Below are 25,011 nucleotides of genomic sequence, written 5' to 3'. Positions count from 1 at the left end.
CGGATGTAATTCTTGACGCCATTGGAATTTAATGATAATTTGTATTTCTTTTTTTTTTATAGAAGATTAGGCCTCATTAAAAACCCTCCTTCATATCCTACATGTTACATTAGTAATATGAAGACATAGGAAGGAGGAAAGAGTGCCTCTAATTTTATTAATCTGAACAATAATCCACATCTAGTCCCTAACCACTAACTGCTTACAACATAACACTTAATACATAACACTGATTACATAACACTTAACCAAAAACCCTTCAGAAATACAAACAGAACACATCACCTTAAGAACCGCACATAACCTATTAGTCAACCTATACCAGCTTTAGCTACTTTGCTTCCCAATTAGCACTCTCAGAATATTCCTTGTAATAATACACTGTTCTTCCACACGAGTAGCTATATCTCTCACCAAGGACTGAAACAAAGGGGTACATAAATCCGGATTTTTAATCCACTTCAAAGCACTAAGTAGAATCCGATTCCAGGATTATCCTCTGACTTGGAATAGATCCTGCTTCTTCAATAAGAATCAACCCACTTTTGATCGCCAATAGCTCTGCAATTATAGGAGGATCGCCCCAACCTTCTCTGAAAACGAACCAAGCAGCATACTCTGTCATCCCTAACAGTCCACCTTCCTCTTTATCCCATCCCTTAGCCATCGCACCATCTACATTAAGTTATGAACCCTTCCGGAGGAGGTACCCACCTAGATGAAGGAGAACACCCTTTTTTTTCTGTTTCCTGCTAAATCTGCTAATTTTATATCCCCACTAAGGAGTCGAAAGGAATATGAACATCCTTAAATCTAGCTCCAAACCAAGAAGCAGTTTAAATCGAGCAAGAAAAACAACAACACAGTATATACATTCCCTTTCTGGAAAATTATCTCATTCATGCACTTCCAAACCAACCACAACACCACCATTGGAATGAATTTCCAAATAGTGGAGCTCGGAACTAAGTCATCCCACAAAGTTATAAAATCAATCAAATTCTTAAGAACCACAAAAAAATATTCCAATAATTCAAGAAATAGACCACAAATCCCATACCACCTCACAGTGCAAAACATTTGAAACGACTCCTCACACTTCCCACACAGGGCATAAAGGGTCATCAATCCCAGCCACTCCTCTCTTCAACAGTTCCTCCTTAACCACCACTCTCTGATGTGCAACTTGCCAAACAAAAGTTTCCACTCTGGGTGGTGATACCCCTACCCATACATGTCTTTCCCAAGTACCATCTTCCCGTCATTACCATCCCGATCAAAAAATTGATGCATGATTTAGCTGAAAAACAACCCTCTCCATTCCCAAACCATATCCAAGAGTCTTCCTCTAATAATGACAAAGTGTAGTATTCAACAAGGAAATAAGCTGCAACCACTGCTCAACCTCCCAATCCACCAAGTTCCTTCTCACTTGAATATCCCACACCATCCCGAAGCATTATTCAGCCTGAACTCTGCAAACTTACCCCCTTTATTGTCCGAAAGAGCAAAAAGCCTAGGAAACCAACTTTAAAGGAACCAGACCCAACCATACATCATGCCAAAACTCCACTGATTCTCCATTTCCAGCTCTCAAAACAAATATTTTCCTAAGACAATCCCCAAATTCATCACTAGAAAAGAAGTTCTTAACGACTCCTCTCCAAATCCAAGAAACACGTGTTGTCCAAGTATTCCCAATCATCATAGAATTCAGATTCAAGTTGTACACACAACACACAACTTTTTTCCACCAAAACTCTTTTCTGAAGAAAATTCCACATGCATTCCCCAGAAGAGCCTTGTTCAAGATAAACAAATTCAGAATCCCTAAACCCCAACCTCTTTGGCTTACACATCAACTTCCAATTCACCCAATGAATGTTCCTTTTTTCTGTCGAACCCCATAGAAAAGATGCCATGATAGAGTTTAATTTGTTGAACACACTGATTGGGATCTGAAAAATAGAAAGGAAGTAAATGGGAAGAGAGCATAACATAGATTTCACCAAAACTGCCCTTCCAGCCAACGATAGAGACTTAGCCTTCCATCCGACCAAACTGTTATAGAATTTCTGTACAACCGGCTCCCACAAGGCAAACTAGTTCCTCTTGGCCCCCGACGATAAACCTAAGTACTCCGATGGAAAAATCCCATTGAAAATTTCCTTAGCCAAAGAACCTAACACCTCCTCCTCAACATTAATTCCAAATATTCTGCTCTTAGCTAGATTTAACTTCAATCCCACCAACAATTCAAAATTAATAGCACCCTTCTAACATTAAGCAAATCAATAGTTGCCTTGCTAAAAATTATAAGATCATCCGCAAATTGCAAATGTGATAACATGAAGGAACGTTCATGAGTACCTAGCTCGAAACCCAAAAATAGCCCCTTGGTGCAACAACTCACCTCCCAAGTTAAACAACATAGGAGATAGCGAACAACCCTGTCTTAATCTTCTTGAAGTGTGAATTTTCTCCGTAGGTGTCCCGTTCACTAAAATCGAAATGGAAACAATTGACACACATTGATAAATCCAAGAACATTTATCTCCAAACCCATTTTACTCATTATTTTCTGCAAAATCACCCAATCCACCGAATTATAAGGTCTCTTAAAGTCCACTTTAAAAACTACCCCTTTAATCCTTTTTCCCTCCAAAAATCAATACATTCATTTGCAATAAACGAACAATCCATAATATGTCTCCACGGTATAAATGCAAATTGTTATGGACTTATAACTTCATTAATGCACAAGCTCAACCTTCTAGCTAAGACCTTTGAAAGAATTTTATAAAACCCTCAACGAGACTAATTGGCCTAAAATCTTCTAGCCCCTCTGGATTAACCCTCTTAGGTATAAGAGAATGAAAGAATGATTCACCTCAATGTCCCATTCCTTCCCCTCATAAAACTCCTTAAAAAACAGCAACATAACTTCTTTCAAACTTGGCCAGAATTTCTTAAAGTACCCTAAATTCAGTCCATCAGGTCCAGGTGCTTTGTTGATATCCGAATTAGCAATTGCTTCCCAAATTTCCTCTTCAGTAAATGGCTTCTCAAGGGTCGTACTTTGCTCTTTCGAAAGTTTAAAAACTCCAAATCCAATTCCTCAACCTCTAATGTATTATTTTGGTTAAACAGTCCTTTAAAGAACTCCACCACCGAAGCTTTAATTAAACTAGGATCAGAAGTGATTTCATTGTCCACTTTGAGGGACTTAATACATTTTCTCCTTCCTCTACCTCTAGCACATTGATGAAAGAATCTTGTGTTCTTGTATCCTTCCAAACTCCACTTCAATCTTGACTTATGTAACCAAATCGATTCTTCTTTCTTATACAGGTCCCATAGTTCTTTTTTTGCTTCCACTAATTCTTCATAGCCCCTCCGGATTAACCCTCATAGGTAGAAGGCCTTGTTGCATATCTAATTTCATCTCCTGAATTTCTTTCTCCAACCTACTAATTTTTTAGGGAAGCTCTAGGTAATCCTTCCTAGACCATCTCTTTACCGCTTCCTTCACCCCTTTTAACACACTGGAGATTGGTTTTTTCTTCTCTACTTTACATAATTTAATCAACTCCTCCATCATCTCACCAAACCCATCCTCCTACATGACATAGTTAAACATCTTGAATGGTTTAGGACCCCAATTCCATCCCTTATTTTCCAGCAAAATCATATTATGATCCGAAACAGACCTTGCTTACAGGCTTTGGCTTATCATGGGAAAAAATGATAAAAATCTCTGATCCACTAGAATCAACTACTTTAATAGAAGACGTTAGAATTCTCTTAAACTATTTGAGTACATTTATAATACTTCTTTATAACACGTGCAATGAATAGAAGCTGAAGATATACAAAGAATTGATAGTGGCTGTGGTAGAAAGGCAGTTCAAAGAGAGAGAAATCACACTTAAACACCATCAAACTAAAGCTGCAAAACAAACATCCTAAATGAAATTAGTCTTCATGTACTGGTTATGTCCTGGAAAACCTGAAGCCGATTCCTCCTCGATGAAACAGTGCTTGGTGAGGCATTGTATCCGCCCGTCATACCAGCTGATTGAGTTATACTCTCAATATGATGCTTAGAATGAACAGCATACTGATAAATTATGTTGGAATTCAGATTTTCATCACCGAACTTATCATCATCCTTATTAAACCCATCATCAGAGCTCTTCCCCAAATATTTTCTTCCACATTGAAATTCTTCCTTCTCATCTTCTTCAACCATGTCTGCCCAGGTTTTCTTATTTGGTGCAGCATTTGCCTGTTTTTCCAGTTCGATTTCTGGTTCATCTTTAGAAGAAACAGATGGCTCTACATTAAGACTTTGCACTGGATGAGTAGTCACACCATTTGATTGCTTACTAAATGAATAGTCAATGGATTCTTCAGCCGATTTTCTCCTTCTTTGATCTCTATTATTTAGCCACGATGAAGAGTTTCTTGGCTGAGTGAATAAGCCTTCCTGAGCCTCCTCTCCCTCCTCTTGGCCAACTGCAGAGTTTTTGGGCTTCACATTACTTGAAGAAGGTGGTTCTTCTTTAAGATTCTGGATTGAAGTTGAAGGCACACTTTCAGTGGTTACAGTTTGCTCAAAACATAGCTTTCGAATTGAATTTCTAACCGTATCTTCTCCCCATCTTCCACCTCTCCTCTGATCTGGAGTGTTGAAACCCCAATAACATCGTCTTGGTTGGGTTAACAAAACTTCTGAGTTCTTCCTACAGCTTTCCTTCAGCTTGACCCTTCATTCGGTCGTTCAAAATACAATCCTTTTCTCCACCTCTCAGTGAGCATGGTTTGTGGACTAGTGCAAACTACCTTTCGGTCCAATTGGTGTGCATGTGAACTTGTGTCATTATATCCACGGTATGATTCACTGTTTTGCTCATCTGCATGAGGCAGTCTTCTCTTGTCCATACACCAAGGTATATTGTCTTCATTTTTGGGAAGGAAAACGCTAGCTTCCTTCAAAGTTCTGTCCCTGTGTGATGTTCGAGTTTCTTTCCCTTTATCCTGTTCCTGTGCCACGGACGGCTCTAACTGACTGCGACTCTACTTGCGCCAGCATTTCCATTGCACGTTCATACGATTTCAGGTAGGATTCATCCATCTCTTCGGTTCCAGCTGAAGCTTTAACATCTTGAAGCAGTGACTTTGCTTCACTGATCCTATTCATGTGCATCAAGCATATTGCCAGGTTGCATTGCTTATTCTTATCTGACTCCAGAGATAGAGCTTTTCTGTGATGACACAAAATCAATGTCAAATATTTATATACTCACACATGTATATACCTTTAGGGAATATAAACATACAATAGCATACCTGTAATGTTGTTCAGCAATTCCATAATTATGTTGCTGGAGATATGCCCAGGCCAGATTCCCTAGTATCCTAAAACATATACAAATTTGCAGAAACTATTTTTTTCTTTTTGAAATAATTTACAGAAATTATAAGATTAAAGAATAACAACAAATAAAGAGTATGAATGCAACCTTGATTTCTCTTGTTCAATAGTAATTTGAATCTTCTTCCCTTGAGATCTTGCAATCTTTGTCTTCTTCCCACCGAAAACGGTTCCTTCCTCGCTGTTCCTCAGTTTGTTCTGAAGGATTTCAATCTCTTCATCAACTCTTCCAGACCTCTGCAACAGCAAACGGTTTCATTCTTAAAAATGTTTAGGGAAAAGATTTGCATTTACTCATGTCTTCCAGACCTCTGCAACAGCAAACGGTTTCATTCTTAAAAATGTTTAGGGAAAAGATTTGCATTTACTCATGAGCTCCTAAGCTTCATTACTGTGCTAGAACTAAACTAGACTCATCTGAACTCAATAATAACAGGTGAATGAAAACTAAACTTTAATAGAAACAAATGAACATTTAATTTAAAGATAAAGATTGGTATCGTACCTTGTAGAGTTCAATAAGGACATTATCAAGAGACTCCTGAGAATAATGAGGACAAATAAGGCGGAAAGATTTCAATGCACTATCAACACGACAGCCATGTCTTTCAAATAAGGCGGACAAATAAGAGTTCAATAAGGACATTATCAATAGCCTCATCAGTTCTATTCAGTTGTTTCATTACGACAGCCATGTCTTTCAATGCACTATCAACACGATCTCCAGCATTAATGGCTGCCCAGAACATGGAAACGGCCTTATTTGGGTCCTTGTCTATCAACTGCGAATCCATAACCAAAATATAAATGTAAAGTAAGTTCACACTGAACTCTAAAGTCTAAACTAATAACGAAATACAGCAAGTTCACATGCAATTCGGATTTCCAGGAACCCAAACCCTGTATAAGGCCAATGGGGGGATGAAATAAACGAGGGAAGAAGAAAAAAAACAAGAAACTTTAGGAGTTAATCCATGCAAAAGAACCAATAATCAAGAAAATACCAAGGAAACAATATGAAGAAAATTGGAACGTAAAATTGTTTGTAACTAACCTGAACGTGCTTTGCCCTGCCATAAGGAGAATCGGAAGCTGGCACTTTATGAATGACATGAAAGTCTCCATTATTTTCCGGCGAAATCCTTTTCCTCTCTGACAATGGCAAGACGGTGGTGAACTGCGTTTTCTTCCATGCAGGGGGCTGTGGGGTCAAGAAACCCCTCCCTGATAAGTTTTTGTCGCTTGACCACATCGTTTCTCTGTTTTTCTCAGCAAAATCCCCAAGCCCTTTTCAAGATTGTCCAAGAAAGTGTTTCTATCAGTCGAAAAGAAGAATTTTCGATGGATATACTAATACTACAACTATTACTACCCTAAATAAAGGAAAACAGTCTTTATAAATTTAGACAAAGGCTGTTGAGTTTCTCTTCAATTCTCTCTTGCGATGTGATTTAGGGAGGGAAAGTCACTTTATCTCAGAATTCTGTTTGCACTTTGATAAAAAAAACATGAAGAAAGATTCCGGTAAACAATGAGAAACTGAAAGAAAATTGAAAGAGAAAGTGTGAAGACGATGATGATTATTACGGGAGGAGATATGGGATGACAATAAAAAAAGTAGTAGCCGTTGGGTTTTTACTGTGCCTTTTTTTTGTAACTTATTGTTTTCTATAACAAAAATATTTTTCTCTTTAGAATTTCTATCCCAAATTGTTTTTTTTAATTAGAATTGTTAAGTTGGTGCACCTAGCAACATATTTTAATTTTTTTATAAACATGACATTTTAATAGATTGTCCATGTTAATGAAAATACTACAACTAGAAAATATTGATTAGAAATATGTGAAAACATAACCTAATATGGAAAGAAATCTAAGTTATAAAATATGATAGATTTTAGTAAGTTTAAAGATGATTTTATAATAATTTGATAAATTTAATGATCATTTGTAACAATTTGACAAGTATATGAATATATGACATTATTTTCACGAAACAAAACAAAAACATGCATGCACATGTTACACAAGTAAAGCCATTTAAAAACTGAACATTACCATGACTAAATCATTTTACTGCATGCTTAGTAAGCATCTTACACGAGGAAAGTGTTGAAGTTCAATACAACAAAAACAGAGAATTTTCAGCCACTAGTAGTTTTATATTGTAAAGGAATACAATTACCAGCTCTTCAACCGTTCAGACCCACCTATAGCTCTTGGTTCGGATGTAAACAAGAGTTTCCATCCAACTGCCTATTTTCAGTTTCTCTCTCTTCCAAATCCCTCAAGGCTCGACTGCTTGAGAACGAATTGCCCGTGGGGTTGGCCCCAATCCATGCTTGATGAAGTTGCAACACGTATTCCAAGTGCCATAGAACTTCCCCCATAGTAGGTCGGTTCTTCCCCTCGTCTGCAAGACATTTTTCTGCTATCTCTCCAAACTTCTCCATCGATTCCGGAGAATATTTTCCCTTCAGATGTGGGTCGATAATGGTGTCAAGCAACCTTTGTCTCTGCCATCTCATTGCCCACTCTGCAAGATTTATCTGATCTTTTGGCAAGCTCGGATTTATAACAGCACGGGCACAAACAACTTCGAACAGCACCACACCAAAAGAGTAGACATCAGATTTCTCAGTCAACTGCTGCCTGCGAAAATACTCAGGGTCGAGGTATCCAAAGCTCCCCTTCACTGCAGTACTAACATGAGTATGCTCCATAGAAGGACCAGTTTTTGACAGCCCAAAATCTGACATTTTAGCCACAAAATTTTCATCCAACAAAATGTTGGTTGTTTTAACATCCCTGTGAATAATTCCCCGCTCTGCTCCTGTGTGAAGGTAGTGCAGTCCACGGGCAGCACCAATGCATGCTTCTAATCGCTGCTTCCAAGTCAACGGTGGGACATCACTTCCAAACAGATGACTTCTAAGAGTTCCATTTGCCATGTATTCATAGACCAAGATCATCTCATTTTGTTCGTCACAGAATCCAATCATGGAGACCAAGTGCCTATGTCTAAGCTTTGAGAGCATCTCAATCTCAGTATGAAATTCAGCAAGCCCTTGCTCGGATTGTGGATTTGCCCGCTTTATGGCTGCAAGAGTGCCATCTTCGACCTCCCCTTTAAATACCTTGCCAAAGCCCCCTACGCCAATCACTAAACTTTCATCAAAATTATTAGTTGCTGCCCGAATCTCAGCAAGTGTAAATTGCTTGCCAACACCAGTGGAGGTCATAGATCCATTTGGGTTTAGAAATCTAGATGATCGCTTGGCATTAGAAGAGCTATTTAAAACAGAACCATGAAGGAATAATGGTCGCCACCCAGGAGTGTTGTTTTTTGTGTCACCTGATTCTTTTCCTTGTTTTTTGCAGAAATATATTATACGGATAACAGCAACTGCAAGAATGACAACACTGGCTACACCAGCAGCAATTCCCACCCAGAGAACCCAGAACTTTGAAGGATGATTTGAACTCCCAGTTGAATCATATCTCTGCACATGCGCAAGGTTTCCATTTCGACTAAGCTTGAAAATCTCCAGCCCATTCAAGAGAGCATCAGTGCCTGAAGCACCAGCTGCTGTGTCAGGGCCGAGTTGAATCCAGAGGGTATTGATTTGTGAAGAAACTGCATCAAAGTAATCCTGATGATAAGCTTATTCATTCCACCTGCCTTCACAAAAGGTCATAATTATTTGCTGCAGTCCGGTTATTTATGTAGATTCTGAAAATCCTCAGGTTTGGCTTATCAAAAACCAGCTCGCAGAAGTGTAACCGTATTAAGTAATCAAAACCAGGATCCACTTCAAACCTCCATGACATATTGAATCTTTTCTCCAAGACTTGGTTGTTAGACATGCTTCTTGCTGTTTCATACACAAGAAGAGGAGCCACTGAAGAATCATTTGCAGAAGCATAGGTAACATTAGAACTGTTATGCATTTCGGAACCTGCATTTGCTGTGATCATAAAGCCAGAATCCACTTCCCACGCTCTCCAATAATTGGAATCCTCAGTCGGATTAATCTCCGGACCCCCGACATTCAACCTATACATAGTTTCAATTCCCCTTCCACTTAGATTCAGATTTGCATCTTTTCCACCCACTTTACTGACTGAATCTGCAAAAAGTTTATTGGTCAAAGGGATAATCTCTATGGCATTAATGAAACCAAATGATCCTTTTTTTGGGGTGAACTCGATCACAAGTGTATTTGAATTGACAGGTAAAATATACTCTTTAACCAAAGAGAAGAAGCTGGAATTGCTTCCTGGACTTTGGAGGTACAAATTCTTGTGTGCAATCTCGCCAACAACATTGAACTGTGCCAAGAGTTTCAGACCATTTGCCACAACATCGAAAGAAGATTCATTTACGTTGTGATCCTCAAAGGAAAAGGACAGAAATGAAGTCTCAAGAAATAGTTCCCTAGAATGCCATTAAACGTGTAGTTCAGGTCATCACTGAAAAGTCGGGCAGATTTATAGAGTGTCGCAAAGATTGAATCACCACTTAGTGTAGAAGTAGAGGAAACAACACCAGGAGAACTAAGGGTGAGATTGTTATCAGGAGTCAAATCACCAACCCATTTTCTACCATCCACATTCAAACTAGAATCTGTACCACAATTTATCAGAAAAGACTTCACCTGAGCTTCTCCACTTCTAAAAACTGCAGATAGTACAAGAAGGAGGAGCAAAGACAATAACTGCCAGCCTTGGACCTTCCCCATTACCACACTCCCTCAAGAAATTAAACCCCTTGTTCTCTATCTCTCTCTTATGTTTCTCTATCTCTCTCTTATGTTATGAAGAATAGCATGAACAAACCCAAGCTAATAAAAGAAACGAGTCACAAAGATTTTCCCTTTTTCCTCAAGCCTTAGACGAATAGGAAGTAATTCATCTACAAAATGTAATAAGACAAACAGCGAGGTTTATATGTCAGCAAGCAACTTCAACAACATGCATTCCCCTGTTGGAGTAAGAAATAGCAATTTACCTCAAGGATCCAATCTGGGTATTTGAGTTTTCCCCTTGAGAACCCCCCAAAGCAGCAAAAAACCCAGCCTGAAATTTTCCCTTGGAAAAGAAACTTTCTTGGCTAACTGAAAAAGACCAGATCTAAATCAAGCTGAGCTGGAAATCAAAAGAAAAGGAGTCAAAAACTAAGTGAAAGAACACAATGGGTTGCAATGGAACTATGATTGGTAGAAAGATACCAGATCAGGTGAGCAGGAAGACTATGCCAGAAATGTTTACAAATAATTAATTAAATGAAGAAAATAGTAATAAAAAAGTGATAAGGTTATCTGAATAAGAAACTAGAACATGGGGTGTTGCCGAAACAGATTGGAAAAGTTCGCTTCATCTAACCTTTGTTTGCTCAATAGAGACAAGAATCTGACATAATTAAATCTGCCATTTATTTTTTATATTCTATTAATTAAAATTCAATAATCATCTCTTTTTTCTAATTCTTACTGTTGGTTCTTGCTTTTACAATGCATGCAAATATGCAATCCAAGATTGTAAATGAATAGTTACTGAAAATAATAGGTGAAACAAATATAAATTATAATAAAATAATATAAAAATTATAAAAGTATTATAAAATCAGAAATAAGTTTTTAACATTTAACATTTAAAAAGGAAAAAATTAATAACGTTCACCAAAAATATATTTAAAAAAAATCTGAAACAATTACGCTAACGAATTTTGAATCGAGGAGATCTAAGAAAATTGCAGTTTCTAAAAGCAAATAAGGGGAAGAACAATACGGACGTTGAGATCACTGATAGCGAGACCGGTGATAAGGAGGCCAAGTGTCGTAGCTTCCGCGAGGACAACGTTGACCACCGTTCCGTCTCGCCGCCACACGAGACTTCGAGTCTCTCGTAACTGACGCGCCCCAGGTCCCGCGGGGATGTTAGTCCCTTTGTCGAATTTTAACTCCCTCCAAGCCTTTGTATTCCTCTTCTCGTGTTTTAATAATGTTTTAAGGTCAACATCATTTTCATAAGTTATTTTCTTAATATTTAAAATTAGTTTTTTAAATAAATTTAATAATAAAAGAAAGTATTTTTTTGAAAAAAAATTCAATCTTATAAGAGTCTTTATTAATTTTTTGAAAAAAATTCATTCTCATATATATAGTTTTTAAAATTACTAAAAACATTCTTCTTTCTCTACTACAGTATTGTGTTCCCTCTCCTCTATATATAATTAATATTAAATCTATATTTTATCCCAAAAAATCTAAAAATATATTAACTTATATCACACTCCAATTTAATTTTAAAAACAGGTGAAATATTTTTTTTAATAAAAAAGTTAAAATATTCTAATTCATTAGTTAAAAAGTAATTGATTTAAGATTTAATTAATATTTTAACCGTATAAAGCTAATAATGTATATGAAATGTTGGACGGAAGCAAAGAGATGCTCATAGAGTCCTAGTGCTCATACTGATTTTCTTTTACGGGAAAGATGATGGATTCTTTTAAAAATGTTTATCCTGAATTTTAAAACCATTTTCCTATATCAATTGAAACAACAAAGTGATAAATTTCATTATTTAATTTATTTAAAAATAAACTTAATTATTTTTTGTGAAATTGATCGTTTTGATTTTATATTGTAGTTTACTTTTTTATTGTATTGTAAAATATTATGATAGATACAATAATATTTAAAAGGTTTATTTAAGAAATAAATATTTAAAATTTTATTTCAAATCACATCTGACATCTGTTAAACAGTAAATATTTAAAGTTTGAAAAACAGATATCTATAGTTTTTTAACTAAATTTTTATTTTGATCAAATAAAACTTTAAATATTTAAAAATAAAATATATAATTTAAATATTTATTTTTAATTAAACTTGAATAAAATTATATAACCTAGAATAAACGATGACGATACGGAACAAGTGGAGACTTCTATTTCAGAATTCCAAAAATTACCCTATTTTCCGTACAATTATTGCAACAGCTGTAATTATTACATAGGTTCCTTTTTCACTCTTTCGTACCGCAAAGTACCAGTCCTGCTCTCTTTGTGAGTTTTTCAATATTCGTGATTTTCCTAAAAAAAAACACACACACACACATTTTTCTTTTATATTTTATTCTGGACACTCATTTAAATATATTTTTTGATCTAACATATTTTATAGAAAGATACACCCATACACCGCACCTTAGGATGTCACCGTGTAAAAATCAGATATTAATTTTGTAATTTTTTTAAAATAATGCCTAATATGTAAATATTTTTTGTTTGGATGATTTTTATATAAAAACATCATTTTTTTATTTTTTATTTTCGTAAAAAAAGCTTTCTAAATTAAAATTTTAAATATTTTTTTATAAATTATTTTATAAATTGACAAATTTTAAATTTTGCATGAAATTACACAATACATATAATCTAGTATATAAAAACTTTGAAAGTAAGTAATTTAAAATATAAATAATTTTATAAAAGCTTTATAACTAGTATTTTTTTTACAAGATGATGATGATGATAATGATAACAATAAGAAATAATTTAAAATTTAAAATTAATAAATTTCATATATTTTTGAAAATTTTATTGGTTTTAAATTTAATTGTTTAAAAATATAAAAATATTAAAATAAACTTTTAATTACAATTACGGGATCAGATGAATTATTATCTACTATTTATTATTTTTTAACAACCCTTAATAATGTTTATACATTTTTAATAATGAATGAATAATAATTCATTTGATCTCACAATTGTAATTAAAAGTTTATTTGATCCTGTAGTTTTAATTAAAAGTTTATTTGATCTCGCAATTCTAATTTTATTACAAATGAATAAATATTATTAATTATTGTTAAAAAATAATAATTAATGAATAATAATTCATTTGATCTCACACTTGTAATTAAAGTTTATTTTAATATTTTTATATTTTAAAAAATTAATTTTAAAAATCAATATTTTTTCAAAAATATATGAAATCTATAATTTGTTAAATTATAAAATATTTCTTATTGTTATCATCATCATCATTATCATTTTGTAAAAGAAATACTAGTTATAAAACTTTTATAAAATTAATCATATTTTAAATTACTTACCCTCAAAGTTTTTCTATACTAGATTATACGTATTGTGTAATTTCATGCAAAAATCAAAATTTGTTAAGTTATAAAATCATTTGAAAAAAAATATTTAAAGATTTTAATACATAAAGTTTTTTTACACACACAAAATAAATTAAAAAATTGACGTTTTTACACAAAAATCACCCTAATAAAAATATTTACATATTAGACACTATTTTAAAAAAATTATAGAACTAGCACCTAATTTTTATACGGTGCATAAGGCACGATGCATGGATCACGTCTTTCAACACGTGATGTAATAAAAGGGTGTTAGATCAAGAAATATATCTGATAGGGTGTCTGATAGGAAAATATAAAAGGAAAAGGTGATTTTTAGGGAAAATCAACTCCAATATTATCCATATTAATATTTTTTTATGAAATAACACATTAATATTAAATGAGTTAATTGTTAATATTTTAGTTGATAAGAAATTAGTTTTTTTATTAATAATTAATTGACATAATGAGTTAAACAATAATTTTTTTAAATAAGGTAAGAATTATGAATTGTAACATAATAGTGTGAGAGAATAATAATGTAGTACATGTTTAGAATTTTATTATTCTATTGATAACGTACATATATTCTACAAATGCAGTTACTTAAATTCAAGATTTCTAAATAATTTATTATAAAATAATTTTTGTTGAGAACTTTATTATTATACCAACAACACATATCATCAGGTATAACTATTTAAATACAAGAACTTTAAATAGAATAATATTTTTTATCATTAAATTATTTAATAATTTTATTTTATATGTTTGAAATAAATAATATATACATGTTGAATACATTTTGATATTTCGATATAACAAATTAAGTTAAATGAATTTTAAGATTTTCCAAAAAGATTTTCTAAGTATATTCGATATAATTATTCGAATATCAAAATATTATTCCAAATCTTTCAAATGTCATTTTTAATCCTTACTCAAGTGTAAAATTAAATTTTAGTCTTAAAATAATTTCAAAACAATTTTACAAAATATTTCGAAACATTTCAAAGCCAAAATTTCCAGATTGCTCAGAGGGAATCGATTCCCCCTGAATGTTTTGGCTCCGAGAATTTCAGTATGCTCGGAGGGAACCGATTCCCCCCACTGTTCAACAATCAAAATATTTGAATTTTATACTTAGGGAACCGATTCCCCTCACTCTCCAAGCAGAAATATTAATTGTTTTCACACTTAAACGGCTCCAAAAACTTCATTAATGATCCCCAACGTTCAGAAGTGATTAAAGGTGTATTTAAGCAAGCTTAGAAGCCATTGATCAACAACAAGAAACATCAAGCAACTAGAATCAAGAGAGAATCAAAGAGAAAGCATCAAACCTCAAGTTTAAGCATTTCAAGCCTATTTTTCACTCATTATTCATTTTGCTTTCAAGAACACTTATTGTGCTCAATTGTATTCATTCTTGAGTGTTCTTTTCTTTGTTATAGAATTGTGCAAACAATCTACCTTGTGAGGATTTCCTTGTAAGTTTGCAAATTTGTATTGTTCTCTTTGGGAGAGAGTGTTCTCAAGAATTTAGGGTATAATTCTTGAGGGTTTGTAAGGTTACTCTTTGTCCTCAAAAGAAAGACAAATTAGTGAATTTGTGAAAAATCCTTAGTGTGGATAGCTAAGGTAGTGGACGTAGACTTTGGTTGAGAAAGTCGAACCATACTATATCGCTGTGCAAATTTCTTTCAATTTTCTGCAAAAGCTTCCACCAAAATTTTAATTGCCAATTCACCCCCCTCTTGGCCATATTCATCAATCGATTAACTCAACAATTGGCATCAGAGCCTAACTCATTTGAAGGTTTAATCACCTCTTGAGTCGATTCGGGAAGAGTTACATCGATAATCAAAGTCATCAATGGCCTCTACTTCAAACTTCGACTCCGGTCTAGATTCGATGCCCGTCAATAAGCCTTCTTTCTTCAATGGGGCTAACTATGCCTATTGGAAAAATAGGATGATGTACTTCATTCAAGCAAGTGACATGGGAGCATGGAATGTCATAGAAGAAGGATACATCAGCCTCTCACTCATCCAAGATTGTGGAGTGAAGGAGAGACAAAAATGTTCCTGCTCAACTCCAAAGCCATACATATCATATTTTGTGCTCTTGGACCAGATGAATACGGAAGAGTTTCATCTTGTACAACCGCCAAAGAAATATGGGACAAACTTCAAGTCAATCATGAAGGTACCGATGAGGTAAAGAAATCTAAAATTAGTATTCTAATGCATAGCTATGAAAATTTCATGATGAAACCAAATGAAGATATCAAAGCTATGACGGATAGATTTTCAACGATTGTCAATGGTCTCAAATCATATGGAGAGCATTTTAAATGAAAAGCTTGTGAGGAAGTTAGTCTACTCCCTTCTAAAATCGTGGCAATCAAAGAAGACGGCAATCATCGAGTCTAAGGACCTAACGTTCTTAACTCTTGAAGAGCTAATCGGTTCACTCCTCACTCATGAAATGATGCTTGAAGATGAGGTGGACCTTGATAAAATTCAAGAGACACCAAAGGAGAAGGAGAAGAAGAAAAACATTGGAGTTGCTCTCAAATCCACAAAAGATGAGAGTGATTCGGATGAAGATGACGAGGAAATGGAATTGTTTGCCAAACGGTTCATAAAAATGATGAGACCTTACCGAGGAAGAAAATTCAAACGAAATAAAGGCCTAAAAAATGAACCAAATGAGAAGGACCCGATCATTTGCTATTAATGCAAAAAATCGGGGCATGTCAAATATGATTGCCCACAATTAAAAAGAAAGGGTCAATCAAAGAATAAGCACAAGGCTTATGTGGCTACATGGAGCGATGAAGAGGAACAAGAAGTAGCAAACTTGTGCTTGATGGCATTCGGGGAAGATTCTAAGGTAACCTCTAACTCATCTGATTTTGATGATTTATCCTATGATGAGCTATTAGAGGAATATAATGGGTTGGCTTCGGATTATGAGAAATTATTTTTAAAATATAAAAATGATGTTTCAAAATTGAAAAATGAAAATAAACTCATATCCAAAACCAACAACGATCTTGAAAGTAAAATCAAAGATTTGCAAATCAAACTAGAAGAATTTGAAAAGAAAAATTTGGATTTGCAAAATTTACTTTCAAAGGTCAATGATGATCATCAAAAGAAAATTGATGATCTTAAAGCTTCTTTTAATAAAGTTAGAACAAAATGTTTTGAAAATGGAGAAAATTCAAAATCCAACTTTGTTAGAAAAAAGTTTTAAAAACTACAATCATAAAGGTCCCCAAAGAACCTCTAATAGAAAAATTGTTAGAAGTATATGGGTTTTTAAAGAGCTCATTACTACTAAAGATAAGGATAGCCTACACAAATGGATACCTAAGGGGACTAGGATTTTGGAAACTAATGAATATGGACCCAAAAAAATTTGGGTACCAAAAATTAGAAATTAATCTATGTTTGTAGGAAAAGGAGCATTGCTACAAGGCACGTGAAACAAATCCAAATTCATGGTACCTTGATAGTGGATGCTCAAGACACATGACCGGAGACAAAAGCTGGTTCATTGAGCTTAACGCCAAAAATGGAGGAGAAGTGACTTTTGGTGATGATTCAAAAGGTCACATTGAAGGTATTGGTACTATTGGTAATACCTCTTCCATTAAGAATGTTTTATATGTGAATGGATTAAAGCATAATCTATTGAGTATTAGTCAATTTTGTGATAAGGGATTCAATGTCATGTTTGATATTAATGGTTGAAAAGTCATTGACATTGCATCTAATCGGATTATGCTTGTTTGTCATAGAATAGGAAACATATACATGATGTATTTAGATTCTATTGATATGACTAATTTGTGCCTAGTTGCTAAGGATGAACATGATAGTTGGTTATGGCATAGGAGACTGGGACATGCTAGTATGAGTATTTTGCAATGGCTATTTCAAGGTGATTTAATTCGAGGGTTGCCCAAGCTTAAATTTGATAATGATAAAATCTGTGATGTTTGTGCTAAATGAAAACAAAAGCGAGTTTCTTTTAAATCCATTAATGAGCGTATCAACTAGTAGAGTATTACAATTGATCCATCTAGATCTTTTTGGGCCAACTAGGACTACTAGTTTAAGTGGAAAACAATATACATTTGTCTTGGTAGATGACTATTCTAGATATACTTGGGTTCTAATTTTAAGCACTAAAAATGAAGCATTAGAACATTTCATCACATTTTCAAAAATAATCCAAAATGAAAAAGGTTACTCTATAACTAGTGTTAGGAGTGATCATGGCACTGAATTTGAAAACCTTGGATTTATTGAGTTTTTTAATTCTAATGGTATTAGCCATAATTTTTCAGCACCTAGAACCCCTCAACAAAATGGAGTTGTTGAGAGGAAATATCGAACTTTAGAAGAAATGGCTAAAACCATGCTTTGTGAAAGTAATTTGCCAAAATATTTTTGGGCGGAAGCCACAAATACCGCTTGTTATGTTGTACATCGAGTAATGATTAGGCCAATTTTAAAGAAAACTCCATATGAAATTTTCAAAAATAAAAAGCCTAACATTAGCTATTTTCATCCTTTTGGATGTAAATGTTTTGTTTTGAACAACGGTAAAGAAAACCTTGGCAAATTTGATGCTAAAAGTGATGAAGGAATTTTTCTGGGTTATTCCTTAAATTCTAAAGCTTATCGAGTATTTAATAAAAGAACGTTAGTTGTAGAAGAGTCTATACATGTTGTTTTCGATGATAATCCCCTTCCGAGGAAGGATTCTTGTGTGAATGATGATGTAGGTATTATAAATACAAATGAAGTTAGACATGACGTTGAAGAACCATCATCAAAGAAAGAAACAAAAGATGAGGTAACTCATTATCCTCTTGAGAATCCAACCATTGAAGAAAGGGAAGTATCTTATCCAAGAGAGTACAACTATGTCAAGGATGGTGAGATTATAGGTGATCCATCCAAAGGGGTAACAACTCGATCTTCTCTTAGAAATATTTGTAATTATGTTGCATTTATTTCATGCATAGAGCCTAAGAATATTAAAGAAGCATTAAACGATGAACATTGGATTATGGCTATGCAAGAAGAATTAAATCAATTTGAGAGAAGTAAAGTATGGACATTAGTTGAAAGGCCTAGTAATAAATCTATTGTAGGTACTAGATGTGTATTTAGGAATAAGCTTGATGAGAGTGGTAATATAGTGAGAAACAAGGCTAGACTTGTTGCTCAAGGGTATACTCAAGAAGAGGGCATAGACTATGATGAAACATACGCTCCCGTAGCTAGGATGGAAGCAATTAGAATATTATTAGCATTTGCATGTTTTCATGAATTTAAACTATATCAAATGGATGTTAAAAGTGCATTTTTAAATGGTTTTATAAAAGAAGAAGTGTATGTGGAACAACCTCCAGGTTTTGAAGATTCAAAATTTCCGGATCATGTTCTTAAATTGACAACAGCACTTTATGGTTTAAAACAAGCTCCTAGAGCTTGGTATGAAAGACTGTCAAATTTTTTAATTGAAAAAGGTTTTTCAAAAGGGAAGGTTGACACTACATTGTTTTTAAAGCATAAAGGTAAATATTTATTAGTAGTTCAAATTTATGTTGATGATATAATATTTGGTTCTACTAATGATGTTCTTTGCCAAGAATTTTCTAAGCTAATGCAAAGCGAATTCGAAATGAGCATGATGGGGGAGCTCTCATTTTTCTTGGGACTCCAAATCAAGCAAAGAAAATATGGCATCTTCATCAATCAAGCTAAGTACGTCAAAGATATGCTCAAGAAGTTTGGACTGGAAAATGGGAAACCTCATGACACTCCAATGAGCTCTTCTACAAAGCTTGACTTGGATGAAGGAGGTAAATGTGTAGATGTTAAATTATATAGGTCAATGATTGGATCTCTACTTTATTTAACTGCAAGTAGACCAGACATTATGTTTAGTGTTTGCTTATGTGCTAGATTTCAATCATGCCCTAAGGAATCACATTTACTAGTTGTTAAGAGAATCTTTAGATACCTTAAGGACACTCCTAGTTTAGGACTTTGGTATCCTAGAGACTCTAGCTTTAGCTTGCATGCCTTTTCTGATGCGGATTATAGAGGATGCAAATTAGATAGGAAAAGCACCTCCAGTACTTGCCAATTCCTTGGAAATATGCTGATTTCTTGTTTTTCAAATAAACAAAATTGTGTTGCATTATCTACCACTGAAGCCGAATACATTTCAGCTGGTAGTTGTTGTGCACAAGTTTTATGGATGAAACAACAACTTTTTTATTATGGAATTGAAGTAGGTACCATTCCTATCAAGTGTGACAATACTAGTGCTATTTGTCTCACTAAAAATCCCATCCAACACTCTAGAACTAAGTACATTGAAATAAGACATCACTTCATTAGAGACCATGTCACTAAGGAAGATGTAGTTCTAGAATTTGTTGATACTTTGCACCAATTAGCGGATATCTTTACAAAACCTTTAGACAAGGAAAGATTTTGGACACTTAGGAGAGAATTAGGTTTGACCAACCTATCTTCACTAGTGTTTAAAATAATTTTAGCACTTTTAAGACTAAATGAAAAACGCTTAGAATAGTAATTTTTGATTGCATTCATTGCAATTAGTTAGGGGGAGTTTATGATTCTTGATGAAAATTAACTTTATGTTCAAATATAGTTTAAAGATTAATTTGATTATTTGAACATGATTAATTTTCAATATATGAGTTGCCAATACCACTAGAGAAAGTTAATTTAGCATGTTGTGTGTTTAAAATCATATTTTAGCATTTTGGTGCAGAGGGAATCGATAATCTCATGAGGGAACCGATTCCCCCTTTGAAGGGAACCGATTCCCCCCTTAGGGGAATCGATACCCCCTTGGGGTTATGGATTTTAACACGGGCAGAACTCCTAAAAATCTCAAACCCTCTTCTTCTCTCATTACCGCCATTCTCCTCTTCTACTCTCTCCATATCTCCACTTTACCTCAAAACAACGTTTTTAATCGAAATTCTCTTCAAATATCGTCTTCTAAACTTGCTAGCATTATTAAAATTGTGCAAACAACATCAAAATCCACTCAATCTCATCTTTCAAGGTAAATTTTTCTAAACTCTATATTTCATTGATTTTGAATACAAGACTAGTTTTAATTAGTTCTAGATAGAAATAGTGATCGGGCATTGATTGTTTAGTGATTAGAAACTAGATATTACAACTAATTTCATAAAAAACACAAGAATTTTCCAAAATTTTTGAAATTTTTGAAATAAAAAAATTTGTTTTTCAAATTATTGTGTTTTAATTGAATTATGTTGTTGTTATGAAAAGTATACATATATTGTTTTTCAAAACCTTATTTTTCAATAGTTTTAAAAAAAAACTTTGCCCATTAGGATTGGTTTAGAGAACCTTGAAATATTGAGGACTCAATTGAGTTTTGGGATTGATTGAATTGCATACATGTGTTTTCTAAATTGCAGGTTATCCATTCTATTCCGATTTCCTAAACCATGTCCAATCCTAAACGTGCTAGGTCATCATCCAGTCGCTCAAACCGTCAATCCAACCCACCTCTAAATCCTCCTACTATTCCTGAAATTCCAATTCCTAATCCCATTGATCCTAATATGACTATCCAAAATGCGTGCTTCAATCATCCTAGTCCTAGAAATCATCGTTTTTGGTATTATCAATATTTTGACTCTTACAAAATTAGAGAAAACGTATCCCTTCTCGTCAAGCTATGATAGATATCGATTTTAAATATCTTCCTCTTTTACAAGAGTGGAAATTTGATAAACTTTGTGACCTTGAACCTACAGTTTACTATCAACTTGTTCGCATCTTTTATTCTAATGTTGTTTGTGTCAAAAGGCCGAGCTCAAACTGAAACCATAGGAGTTCGTTCCTACCTCATAGGACAATTCTTACATATTGACTCGGGTTACATAACCAAAGTATTAGGATTAGATAATGATGGTATATCAAATGAAAAACATGTTTTAGGTTCTCGTTATAAAAGAAGGGATAGTGCGAGTGTCTTAGACCTTCATGATCGTTTTCTTCATCTAATGATTTCTTGGTGGTTTCGACCATCCGGAGGTCATTACTCTACTCTTCTGCTTTAGATCTTTGGTGGTTACATTGTTTCTAAAACAATATTAAAATAAACCTACCTCAGATTATTTTTGCTGAAATCGTTGAAACCGTAAATCTTGTTCCTAACAAGAAACTCTGTTCATCTCTAGTTTACGGTTGCATTCTGAGTAATCTTTTTTCTAAAGTCGGGCTTAGAGTAGGTCTAGATGCCGTCTTTCCTCTAAAGAAACAAATTAATATTTTTTTCCTTAACGAGAGCGGGATGGATAAAGGATAAGGAAACCGGTGAATGGGTTCGATCTTCTAAAAATACTCCGGGAGCCAGTTCTTCACGAGCTCCACCAGAAGCTGACGACGATCCCGAGCTTGAACAATTAATGCGAGACATCGATGAAGCCGAAGATGAGCCTGAGCAGCCCGAGGAGCAAGCACAAAAAACGAATCAAATGCCTCCATATTTTCAATCTTTTATGGAGACATTCGATTTCTGATATGCTACCATAGATTCGCGCTTTACTTCTATAGAGTCTCACTTATCCACAATGGGAGCTCAACAATTGGAAATTCTCCAGGAGATGTGTGCAAACAATGAAGCAACCAACGCTCGTATTAATGAACTCACTCATGAGATGGCCGCTATGCGAGTTCGTTTTCCTCCTCCCGATCCTCTTACGGATGCTTGATTCTGTGTTTTGCTTTAGTACTTTGAACTTAAAGCTTATTGTTTAAACATTTTGAATGTTTTTGGATTGTTTTCTTTTTATTGTTAGATATTTGAACTTATTTGATGGATTATGGATATTTGAACTTATATATTTGGTGTGGTTAAATTTCTTCATTATTGCATCATTTACATCATGTTAGATATATGACCAGTTTTACCATGTCACATTGTTTATGAATATTGATTATGAAACTAATGGCTAACGTTTCTCTTGATTGTATCTTAGCAGCTTAAACTATATATATAATCAGCTGGCTGAATGATTTCAAAACCTTGTTTAATATCTTTTAAAAGTCTTTTTGATTTAACAAAAAGGGGGAGAAATGTTAAAAGTGTTTTAAAGAGGAGTAGTGTTAGAGTAAGGGAGAGTAATTTCAAAACTTGATTTCAAAATCTTAAAATTACCAAAATGTTTTGTTATATCAAAAAGGGAGAGATTGTTGAATACATTTTGATATTTCGATATAACAAATTAAATTAAATGAATTTTAAGATTTTCCAAAAAGATTTTCTAAGTATATTCGATATAATTATTCGAATATCAAAATATTATTCCAAATCTTTCAAATGTCATTTTTAATCCTTACTCAAGTGTAAAATTAAGTTTTAGTCTTAAAATAATTTCAAAACAATTTCACAAAATATTTCGAACCATCTCAAAGCCAAAATTTCCAGATTACTCAGAGGGAACCGATTCCCCCCCAAGGGGGTACCGATTCCCCCTGAATGGTTTGGCTCCGAGAATTCCAGTATGCTCGGAGGGAACTGATTCCCCCCAGGGGGTACCGATTCCCCCCACTGTTGAATGGTCGAAATATTTGAATTTTACACTTAGGGAACCAATTCCCCATTAGGGGTACCGATTCCCCCCACGCTCCAAGCAGAAATATTAATTTTTTTCACACTTAAACGGCTCCAAAAACTTTATTAATGATCCCCAACGTTCAGAAGTGATTCAAGGTGTATTTAAGCAAGCTTAGAAGCCATTGATCAACAACAAGAAACATCAAGCACCTAGAATCAAGAGAGAATCAAAGAGAAAGCATCAAACCTCAAGTTTGAGCATTTCAAGCATATTTTTCATTCAATATTCATTTTGCTTTAAAGAACACTTATTGTGCTCAATTGTATTCATTCTTGAGTGTTCTTTTCTTTGTTCTAGAATTGTGCAAACAATCTACCTTGTGAGGATTTCCTTGTAAGTTTACAAATTTGTATTGTTCTCTTTGGGAGAGAGTGTTCTCAAGAATTTGGGGTATAATTCTTGAGGGTTTGTAAGGTTACTATTTTTCCTCAAAAGAAAGAAAAATTAGTGAATTTGTGAAAAATCCTTAGTGTGGATAGCTAAGGTAGTGGACGTAGACTTTGGTTGAGAAAGTCGAACCACTCTAAATCGCTGTGCAAATTTCTTTCAATTTTCTGCAAAAGCTTCTACCAAAATTTTAATTGCCAATTCACCCCCTCTTGACCATATTCGTCAATCGATTAACTCAACAATACAAATATTACATAATCCATACTTTTTTTGTTTATTAAAAACTTTCCTCAACAAAGAAAAGCAAGTACAAAAAGAAATGGCCTAAAGGCTGAAAACATAGGATACAATAAGAATAAACCAAAACCCTAGCCCTGGCCTGGCCTAGAAGAAACCTAGCTGATCAACACCCAAACAATAAATGAGGAGAGAACATCGGTAATCAAATGCAGCAGCAAACACGCTTTCATCCATCGATAGAGACTATGCCGCTGCAAGGCTCCAAAAAAAAAACAGATAGATAACCATCTTGTAGCCAAACCAAATTTAATGATAGGTCAAACCTGCAAGCGTGGATTCATCCACCAGAATAGAAGAACTACTGCGTTGACACCAAAACTCCATCGCAAGCCATCTTATGAATATTATTTACTGTAAGGTGGCGTTTGGTTGGATAAAATCCCTTGGAATTGGAATCCAATTTCACCACTTTTCCATGTTTGGTTCAAGTTTTTCAAGGGAATTGGAATCCCTGATGGAATTCAATTCCCTTGTTGGAGGAAATTGAAATTTGATCATACTACCTTCATCAATCATTTGGTAACTTATTCATATATTGAATAAAAATATTTTTTATTATTCCGGGTCGGGTTTCTAATTCATATATTCGGGTCGGTTCGGGTGAAACTTTATTTTGGTCGGGTCGGATCGGATTTTTTAAGTGTGATATTTGGGTCGGGTCGGGTTTAGGTTTAGGGTTAAAAAAACAGACCGACCCGAAAATATATATAATTCGGGTCGGGTCAGATTAAGTCACTGTTTTTATTAAATAAAAATATTTTTTTATTATTTTGGGTCGGTTCGGATTTCTAATTCATATATTCGGGTCGGATGAAACTTTATTTTGTTCGGGTCGGGTCGGGTTTTTTAAGTGTGATATTCGGGTCGGATCGGGTTTTTTTAAGTGTGATATTCGGGTCGGGTTTGGGTTTAGGATGAAAAAAACCGTACCGACCCAAAAATATATATAATTCGGACCGGGTCAGATTAAGTCACTGTTTTTATTAAATAAAAATAATTTT

The 25,011-nt window shown here is 34.2% G+C and overlaps 2 protein-coding genes across 2 annotated transcripts; both read right to left on the bottom strand.

The window, feature by feature from the left end:
• Positions 1-5,035: 5,035 nt before the first annotated feature.
• On the bottom strand, positions 5,036-7,024 carry LOC120206141 (protein POLLENLESS 3-like). Its single transcript, XM_039205870.1, has 6 exons — positions 6,492-7,024; positions 6,086-6,219; positions 5,943-6,021; positions 5,526-5,674; positions 5,353-5,421; positions 5,036-5,267 (listed from the first exon to the last, which is right to left on the bottom strand). Exons 1-6 carry the CDS (start codon positions 6,687-6,689, stop codon positions 5,036-5,038), a joined length of 861 nt encoding a protein of 286 aa, XP_039061801.1. The 5' UTR covers positions 6,690-7,024.
• A 435-nt stretch (positions 7,025-7,459) lies between these two features.
• LOC120206143 (probable receptor-like protein kinase At1g30570) lies at positions 7,460-10,841 on the bottom strand. The gene is given in 5 exon segments (XM_039205875.1): positions 7,460-9,101; positions 9,104-9,130; positions 9,133-9,840; positions 9,843-10,215; positions 10,449-10,841. Coding segments are annotated over 4 exon segments (2,526 nt in total). The 5' UTR covers positions 10,180-10,215; positions 10,449-10,841; the 3' UTR covers positions 7,460-7,647.
• Between the last annotated feature and the right edge of the window lie 14,170 nt (positions 10,842-25,011).

Source organism: Hibiscus syriacus, unplaced genomic scaffold (assembly GCF_006381635.1).
Source record: "Hibiscus syriacus cultivar Baekdansim isolate YM2019G1 unplaced genomic scaffold, ASM638163v2 tig00013329_pilon, whole genome shotgun sequence".
NCBI lineage: Eukaryota > Viridiplantae > Streptophyta > Magnoliopsida > Malvales > Malvaceae > Hibiscus > Hibiscus syriacus.
The sequence above is the reverse complement of the archived record's forward strand: the minus strand, read 5'-3'. Positions and strand labels throughout refer to the sequence as shown.